This window comes from Oryx dammah, unplaced genomic scaffold (assembly GCF_014754425.2).
Source record: "Oryx dammah isolate SB20612 unplaced genomic scaffold, SCBI_Odam_1.1 HiC_scaffold_2, whole genome shotgun sequence".
Taxonomy (NCBI): domain Eukaryota; kingdom Metazoa; phylum Chordata; class Mammalia; order Artiodactyla; family Bovidae; genus Oryx; species Oryx dammah.
This window is the reverse complement of record NW_024070186.1, coordinates 193228904-193238675: the sequence shown is the minus strand read 5'-3', so window position 1 is coordinate 193238675 and position 9772 is coordinate 193228904. Positions and strand designations below refer to the sequence as shown.

Genomic DNA, 9772 nt, shown 5'->3' with positions numbered 1-9772 from the left:
TCCCAAAATCAGATACTGCCTTTCCTGTAATATGCTCCATAAGCGGTTACTGACGGTACGATCAGATGATTTGGAAAGGGGGTTCCTGTGATCACTGTTTTGGGGTTTTGATGGAAGTCCTATAGAATGTCTTAAATGTTTAAATTATAAAACGGATAGCTGCATTTTCTTTGTGAATTGGAATACCATATTGAGAAGGAATCTGCAGGAATTCCCTGGTTGCCCAGTGGTTAGGACTCTGCGCCTGCACCATGGAGCCCAAGTTCCATTCCTGGTCCCTGGTGGGGGGAACTGAGATCCTGAGTCCCACACGCTACACAGTACAGCCAAAAAAAGGAGGAAAAAAAAGAGAGAAGGAATCTGAGTCTTAAACATGAGCCAAGCAAGAAGAGGTGCTCTTATCTGTTACTGATGCAAACATGAGTATCTGTAGTGTGAGTTTCTGTGTATCTGTATGTCTGCCTTTGTATTGAACTATATCTCCTTAATGTCTCTGTGTCTTCAATCCTGCCATACTTCTGAAATGAACATCCTTCTTTACTGAAAATATTGAGGCTCCCTAATTTACAATTTTATTCATATGGAATTTCAGGGGATCTCAATCGGCTAAACAATCTTAACAAAGAAGAACAAAGCAGGAAGATTGACACTTCCCAATTTCAAACATTATTACAAAGCTACAGTAATCAAAACGTGGTGCTGCCATAAGAATAGATATATAGATCAATGGAATCGAATTGAGAGTACAGAAACAATGCCATACATCCCCAAGCAATTGATTTTCAACAATGGTGCCAAAAACTATTATATGTAGGGAAAATAAACTTTTCAACAAATAGTGCTGGGACCGCTGGATATCTACATGGAGAAGAATGGAACTGGACCCTGTCTCATAACATATACAAAAATTAATTCAAAATCAAAGACCCAAATGTTAAGCTAAAACTATAAAGCTTTTAGAAGGAAAGATAGATGTAATCTTCATAGTCATGGATTAGGCAATAGCAACCCACTCCAGTATTCTTGCCTGGAGAATCCCATGGACTGAGGAGCCTGGTGGGCTGCAGTCCACGGGGTCACAAAGAGTCGGACTCGACTGAGTGACTTTACTTACTTACTTACTTCTTAGCTATAACACCAAAATCATAAGCAACAAAAGAAAAAAACTGATAAACTGGATTTCATCAAAATTAAAAACCTGCGCATCAAAGGATGCTGTCAGTTAAGTGAAAGACCACCCACTGAATGGAGAGAATATTTGGAATCATACTTGTGATGAGGATCACACAAGAAGAACTCAACAACAAAATTACAAACAACCCAATTTTTTTAAATGGGCAAAGGATTTAAATAAACATTCCTCCAAAGCAGCTGTACAACATTAGTCATTAGGAAAATGCAAATCAAAACCACAATGAAATATCATTTCACCCACTAGGATGGCTAGAATTTAAAAATCAAACAGGGAAAAAAGATAATACGAAATGTTAGCAAGGATGTGGATAAATTGGAACCCATTTATACATTGCTACTGGGAATATAAAAGAGTAACTGGTACAGCTGCTGTGGAAAAAAGTTAGACAGTTCCTTAACAGGTTAGACAAGTGTTACCATGTGCCCCAGAAACTTCACTCCTAGGTATTTACCAAAGAGACCTGAAAGTATGTGTTCACACAGAAGCTAGTACATAATGTTCATGGCACCATTTTTCATAATAGCCCCAAAGTGGAAACAATCCAAATGTCCACTGCCTCAAAAATGAATAAATAAAATGTGGTATGGCCATACAATGAAATAATACTCAGTCATAAAAGGAATGAAGTCCATGATGCTAAGTGAAAGATGCCGGGCACAAAAGACCACATACTGTATGATTCCATTTGCATGTAAAGCCCACCCTAAGAAAATCTGTAGAGACAGAATGTAGATTAGTGATTGCTTATGTCTGACGGGTATGGGGATTTGGGGGTAAAAGCTAAGTATTTTAGAGTTTCTTTTTGAGTTGATGAAATGTTCTTAAACTGTTGGCATTATGGATACACAGCTCTGTAACTATACTAAAAGTCATTGAATTGTATACTTCAAATGGGTGAATTATATGGTATGTAACCTACATCTCAATAAAGCTATTTAAAAAGGGACACCATCAAGGAGAAATTCAGAATGATGCCAGTTGCTTTTTTCTGTCCTTGGTCACTTGGATGGGCTCTGGGTCTACTAGATACTGGATTCTTTATGAAACACTGTGTAGCAGAAAGAAAACATTATTATTTTGCTAGCTGTTGCCAGTGTGTCTTTGGAGAACCAGATGTCTTTCCTTCGGAATAAACCTTCCTAATTTACTGGAGGATCCTTTGAGATTCCATTTCCAAACCTGGAAACCGCTCTTTGTTGAGAATTTGAGGACAAGGAAGAACTGAGAAAGGAGGTGTTTCTGCAAAAAGGTGGAAGACTGGGAAGCTTATAGACCAAAATGACTGAGAGACTCGAGAAAAAAGCAGCCTGATACTCAGCATTAGATTACCTACTGAATCATACTGTGATATAAATGTCCCTTACTATTAGCCCTGAATCAGCAGTAATGATTTCTATGTTATATTGAGGATTATGAATTTTTAAAAGTAGTCATAGTAATCTTCCAAAAGAGTATAGCCAAGTGTTTGAATACATCAAATCTACATATCAAAGGACCCTGGGTTATATATGTGTGAAAAGCCAGGGTTTCTGAATAAGACCTATGCTGCGGGACTGGGGGCATTTTTGGTTACAGGACTTCGAAGGTGGGGGGAGCAGAGGACATGGACAGCTGGAAAGAGGAGGAGACCCATTGAGACAGGAAAGAGGATTGTCCTCAGCAACAGGAATGCCAGCTCGGTGGTCAGTGTTTATTGTGCAGGACAGGGGAAGGCACTGTCTTATGGAGGCTTCTGCTGGCCAACTCTGGAAACAAGCCTGTGAAAGCTGTGATGCTGACACCAGGGAATTCTGGTGAGAAGGCACGACAGGACTCTCCAAGGAAAAGCTTCGGACACCAGGTCTCACCCCCCACCCCACCACAGCTCGTGGATTCGCAGCCACAGCCTTTAATTTGCCATGGAGATAAACCCCCACTCACTGGATGTCTGGACCAAGAGCTGATCACAGGGTTTCCTTCACAGGGGAGCCAGGTGTCTTCATAACTCTGCAGAAGCTGAGACTTTTTCTAAGTGGGAAGAGACGTAAACGGAAGGGCTGGAGGTAAAATGGGCTGAGTACTTTGGCCCTGATTCACTGGAAGGAACCACTCAGCTGTTGGGTGGTCAGGACACATTTGCTGAGAACCTGCTTTTCTATTTTATAGCTTATGGGGGCGTTGTGCTCCCCAGAGGGTGAGGGACCTTCAGGACCCATACATCAGGGGCAGGCAGAAAGAGGGACCTCAGAGCCCCTCTCGCCTGCTTCTCCGGGCCGTTCTCTTATTTCCACCACTGGGAAGTTATCAGTGGGTGCCTTGCGTCTTTTGGCACTCTCTGAAGTCGGGGAGTAATTAGAAGAGGGGGATTTGTGCCTCCAGATCCTCCACCATCTCCCCAGGCCCAGGAGGACAAGCTCCAAAAGCGTGAACAAGAGACAGAGCCCCGTGACCCCAAACATGGTCTTCAAGAAGATGGTCTTCTCAGAGGGGCGAGAGAGGTAACAGTTGGTACTACCAAGGCAGGGCTCTAGACGACACACAAAGGAGCTGGGCATCCTGAACCCATACAGGTGGTACTGGCCCCCCAAGGCTGCCCCCTCAAGGGCCAGTCGCACCCCGAGCTGTGCCACGTAGGCCCAGAGCAGCCTGGAGCTGCCAGCCCCCAAGGCCTCTCCAACCTTCTCCCCTGGGCGGCTCAGCGTCTCCTCTTCCGTCTTCACCTTTTCCGATGCCTCCCAGTGCCAGATGACATGATACAGAATGAAACCCATGTAGAGGGCGCTGGGCACAGCCACCAGTGTGACCTGGAAGGCCCAGAAGCGCAGGGGGGAGAGGGGGTGGAAGGCATCGTAGCACACGGCCTTGCAGCCCGCCTGCTGGGTGTGACACACGAACTCGCTCTGCTCCTCGCCGCCGCCGAAGACCCCCGTCCCGCCGGCGGCCAGCAGCACCAGGCGGAGCCCCAGGAGCGCGGGAAGCAGGAGGCGGCCCACGGGGGTGGGGTGCCGGCTCTCCTCCGCGGCCACCCGCCTCAGGAAGCTGCCGCACATCCTGTTAGGAAGCAGAGGCAGCGGTGAGCGTCGGTGCGCTGCGCGCCGGGCCCCAGGAGAAGCGCCGGGCCCCCTCTTTACTCCCGATCCAAGGATGGGTAGGGCAGGCTTGCTTGCTCCTCGCCGAGAACCTGGTTGATCAGATACCACGACCTGACTGCACCTCTTTATAGTTACGGAGTCATCTCTCTAAAATACTACTGGGGAGTGAATGTGGCTGTGGCTTTCTCTTCTTGCCCCTTCCAGTGCTGCTGGGAATTCCGGTGAGAAGCCGCGACAGGACTCTCCAAGGAAAAGCTTCGGACGCCAGTCCCCCACCCACCCACCCACCCACCATGGCTCTTGGATTCACAGCCACAACCTTTAATTTCCCATGGCGATAAACCCCCACTCACTGGATGTCTGGACCGAGAGCTGATCATAGGGTTTCCTTCACAGGGGAGCCAGGTATCCATAACTGCAGAAGCTGAGACTTTCTAAGTGGGAAGAAACCTAAACGGAAGGGCTGGAGGGGAGAGGAACTCTGGACCTGCAGGGAAAGCAGAGCCTGTCTTTTTCTCTCTCTTTCCCTCCCTTCCTCTCTAGCTTCTCAAAGGCTGAATAGTCAGAGTCCTCTGAAAACCGCTGCCTCCCGAGGCCCCGGTGCTCACAGGCTACCCGTCTAGCCTCTGCTCCACTGGCAGTGGGGAGGCCAAGATGAGGTTAGGTCGGGGGTGGGGGGGTCAGTGGGGGTCCAGTGAACAGAGTGAGTGTTGAGGTTTGTCTGGTCTGATGTTCCAAGCAGCTTAGGAAAGGAGAACACTTGGCAGAATCTACTAGTTAAATGTCACGGGGTTTGGTGACTGGAGTCGAGGACAGGCTGCAGAACTCCTTCAGTTCTCGGGACAGAATGCCATCACACCGTGAGGCCAGCTTGCCACCTTTCGTCTCTGTCCTCTCAGCAGCCCTCAACATCCAACTGCTCTTCCTAACTCTCCTCCATCAGCCCAAACGCTCACACACCTGGTTCCCCTGACTCACAGAAGACCATGCGAAGCTCTTATTCCAGAGAAAATAGAGACTGTAATGTGAAACCCTGCAGCTACTTATCTTCACAGTCACGTCCTACTGTAGCATCTTCGAGAAATAAGTGCTTTCCACTTGTCCAAGGCAACCCTCCCTTTCAAATCTGTGTCCCTGGGGCATTCCTTCCAGCTTCTTTGAGGATTTGACCCCCAAATTACCTTTCCTGTAATTCCGACCATCCTTGTTTCCTCTCTGACTTTGAACTGGCTTCAGTTTCTTCCAGTTAAGTCCAATATTAGTAACCTGAATTTCTAAGTTAATATGGCAGCAAGTGCAACATGCCTAATTGCTCTCATATCAGCTATTATAATACCCAGGGAGATGCACAGAACAATCTTAAATGATTATTCATGTTATAAACTATAGATAAGAATGGGCCATATGCCAGAACTTAGGGAGAATGGTCACTTCACTTCTGTGCAATCAATAGGGACATTGAGATGCCTCCAAGAGACAGTTCTGAGGGCTTCAATTGACCAAAGAATTATGTCACCATCCACCAACTGTGCAAAGCCATATTTTGAGCCACTCAGAATCCAAGTTTGAACCTCTGCCTGTCCCCTCAGTCCCTGTCTTCCTTCTTCATCACAGACTGTGAAAACTCCAAGCATATCAGGCTGCTGAAAATTCTTTTCGGTAAAATTGGGTTAAAATTTTAAAAGAAATTTATTCCAGTCTCTAGAAAGATGCAAAACTGGTCCCATGATTAAAGATGGCAGATTGAAGATAAAAGGTTATCCCCTCTCATCCCTAACACTCCTCGAAAATGAGAGTAAATGGATCTTTATGAGTGCACCCACTACAAAGAGATAGAAGAGCATCAGATTGATCCTTGAAGGCAATAGGAAAGATTCTGGAGAAAACTAAATCAGCATGCTAGAAAGCACACTGGATAATTCTTTCAGAATTCAGAGGAAGAAGATGAATAAATAAAAATAATAAAAGGTAAATAGATATGGATCAAAAGCAACAGAACTGGACATGGAACAACAGACTGGTTCCAAATAGGAAAAGGAGAACATCAAGGCTGTATATTGTCACCCTGCTCATTTAACCTATATGCAGAGTACATCATGAGAAACGCTGGGCTGGAAGAAACACAAGCTGGAATCAAGATTGCTGGGAGAAATATCAGTAACCTCAGATATGCAGATGATACCACCCTTATGGCAGAAAGTGAAGAAGAACTAAAGAGCCTCTTGATGAAAGTGAAAGAGGAGAGTGAAAACGTTGGCTTAAAGCTCAACATTCAGAAAACGAAGATCATGGCATCCGGTCCCATCACTTCATGGCAGATAGATGGGGAAACAGTGGAAATAGTGGCTGACTTTATTTTTCTGGGCTCCAGAATCACTGCAGATGGTGATTGCAGCCATGAAATTAAAAGATGCATACTCCTTGGAAGGAAAGTTATGACCAACCTAGACGGCATATTCAAAAGCAGAGACATTACTTTGCCAACAAAGGTCTGTCTAGTCAAGGCTATGGTTTTTCCAGTGGTCGTGTATGGATGTGAAAGTTGGACTAAAAAGAAAGCTGAGCACCAAAGAATTGATGCTTTTGAACTGTGGTGTTGGAGAAGACTCTTGAGAGTCACTTGGACTGCAAGGAGATCCAACCAGTCCATCCTAAAGGAGATCAGTCCTTTGTGTTCATTGGAAGGACTGATGTTGAAGCTGAAACTCCAATACTGCCACTTGATGCGAAGAGCTGACTCATTGGAAAAGACCCTGATGCTGGGAAAGATTGAGGGCAGGAAGAGAAGGGGACGACAGAGGATGAGATGGTTGAATGGCATCATCAACTCGATGGACATGGGTTTGGGTGGACTCTGGGAGTTGGTGATTCTGTGGTTCATGGGGTTGCAAAGAGTCAGACACAACTGAGCAACTGAACTGAAAATCTGTTTATAATTTGGAAATCAAGACAACAATAAAGTCACTAGATGTATTAGATGGGAAAGCTTAGTGGAAGCTTTCCTTAGAAAGGGGTGATTTCTCCATGAATGTTTCAGTTTTGTTTGGTGACTGAGCTCCACAGCGGACCAAAAGAGAGGTCAAGTTTCAAGGCTGGTCCTGGGTTTCTCAGCCTCAGCACTGTTGACATTTGGGGCCTGTGTCTTTAATGTGGGGCCTGTCAAAGGAGAGCTGGCCCATGAGCTGTAAGACCTTTAGCAGCGCCCCTGACTTCTGTCCACTAGATGTCAGCAGTGCACACACACACCCCACAATGGTCTCCAGTCATTGCTAAGAGTCCCCTGGGGCGCAAATCGCTCCCGGCTGAACCACTGCCTTCACGTACCACTGATCCATCACCTGTCCACTCTTGGCTTCAGTTACCAGCTCGTAAAGCAAGACATCTGTACCAGAGCATCTCCAAGGGCTTTTGCAGGGCAGATCATCCGCCCATTTCCAGGTCTGTCGTACACCCTCCCGTGATGACGTCTCCAGCCCCTCCCACTGCTGAGTTCAAAGGGTCCCAGCACTTGTGGGGGTGAGCAGCACCGAGCTCTGAGGGTTTCTGCCTTGGCTCTCCCAGCAAGTCCCCAGACTAAATGCTAATTTAGTAAACTCTCAGCCTCGTCTCATTTCAAAGTGCAGCTCCAAATACATCTCCCCAGCAGACCTGGGATTTAACAGAGAGCAGCCCCAGCATGTTCCAAGAGTCAGGAGCATGAGTGGTTTCCAGAAGCCCTGTCTCTGTTCTCTCTCTTGCCCATGCCCACCCTAGACCTGTAGCCAGACACTCAGATGTTCTCTGGGAGGCTCTCAGAACTGAGCTGAGGTCTCCAGGTTTCCCCGCAGAGGGAGAGAACAGGAAAAAGCAGGACAAGAGGACTTGCTTGAGAACCCCTGGTTTGGAGCACCCTTCCGTGTCCTTTACCCCACGGTTGTTACCACCAGCACAGGGCTTATTCCACACACACTCCAGGGCCTAGAGGGTGTAGACAGTAAATATCCTTTCCCATCTTCCTAAGTCTGCAGACCAGGGGAAGTTTCTGATAAACTGGAGCCCAAATATAGCCATCCCTCCTCCCCTGCTTTCCTGGGACCCCCTGCTTTCCCCATCTATTCCAACCATCCCCTACCCACCCCTCTCATTCTCTGAGACCCTCTCCCTCCTCCCAGAAACATATCTTTGCCCACAGCGGGTCAGAGACCCCAGGCCAAACTATGGGACCCAGGGAGCACTGTTGAGAAAGCTCGAGAGACCACTCTGTTTCTGGAAGGGGAGAAATAGTTGGGAAATCAATTTATTCAAGAGGGGGTTGGCAGGATCTGAACCCTGTCAAGATATTAGAGTAGTTCTTATGAGCTCAAGAGTTGGGAGAAAGAGGAAAGCCCAGAGTTTGAGGAGATTTTCAAATACATAAACATATTTTTTTAATTCCATCATGATTTTGTTAAGAATTTTTCTGAGCATCTCTTTTTTTGCGGAGGAGAAAAATTCCAGGATTCCACAGGTGGCAGAAGCCACCTCTGGAGAGAGTTAAAACTCAACATGGCCGTGAGGGAAAGATGTCCACTGAGGCCAGTGCTGGGCCCAGCCCCCTGCCACCAGCTCACCCCACCTGGCCTTGAAAACATTCTAGATATTTTGCTAAAGGGTGGTTAAGGGTGCAGCGGCCCTGGCATCACCAGGTGTGCAGAACCTCAGGCTACATACATCCCAGGCTTAGCGAGTCAAGTCTGAATGTTAATGATATCCCAGAGTGGGTGTGTGCAATAGAATTGCAACTGTGCAGCCCAGAGCCTGGGATGGCCCCCTCCGCCACCCCAGGCCCTGGGCCACCCCAGCCTTGTGCTGCCCCAGCACTCACCTGGCAGCTTGGAGCCAAAGCACCCACAGCAGAGGAAAGAGGCAGACAGAAGAGTCCTCAGGGCTGAGCCTACAGGGTCCTCACTCTCCCCCAGGCCCTGCCTCCCTCCACCACCCACTCCTTCCCCCACCCCTTGTCATTCCTGGCAGCCTTATGCAGGGTCAAAGAAATGCAGCCAGAGGGGCAGGCAGCCCAGCTACTAAAGAATGGACTCCAGAGAACAGCCCTCTGTTGTCGAGGGTCAGGGTTACATCGTCTACGTGAACTGAAATGGCGAGATCATCCGAAAGGAGGCAGAGGCTTTGGCGTCTTTTCAGTGTGGGGGCCGGCAGGCAACAACGGAGAGCATTCGCTAGGGTTGTCTTGGCTGGGAGAAATAGCGCGGGCCTCCCCTACAGCCCGATGGGCGTCTGCCTGCTCCTCGTCCTCTCAGCAGCTCAGGGAGCCCAAACCATGGGAGAATTCCAACACCTGAGTTCCAGATACCGCCCCTGTGGAGATGCGGGGCATTGTGCCACTATTTTCTAGCATTTAATATTATTACAGAGAACTTCAAGTCCAGCTTGACAATCTTCACCTTTTAAATCATTTGCTCTTTTTACAGTTTGCCAGATGAATTTTTTCTTTTTTTGTTGGGGGGGTGCCCAAACTGCATGGTTTTCG

The 9772-nt window shown here is 47.5% G+C and overlaps 1 protein-coding gene across 1 annotated transcript; it reads right to left on the bottom strand.

Annotated features, from left to right (window-relative positions):
* Nucleotides 1-2750: 2750 nt before the first annotated feature.
* Nucleotides 2751-9178, bottom strand: GJC3 (gap junction protein gamma 3). The gene is made up of 2 exons (XM_040262931.1): nt 9110-9178; nt 2751-4225 (listed from the first exon to the last, which is right to left on the bottom strand). Exon 2 carries the CDS (start codon nt 4222-4224, stop codon nt 3394-3396), a length of 831 nt encoding a protein of 276 aa, XP_040118865.1. The 5' UTR covers nt 4225; nt 9110-9178; the 3' UTR covers nt 2751-3393.
* Between the last annotated feature and the right edge of the window lie 594 nt (nt 9179-9772).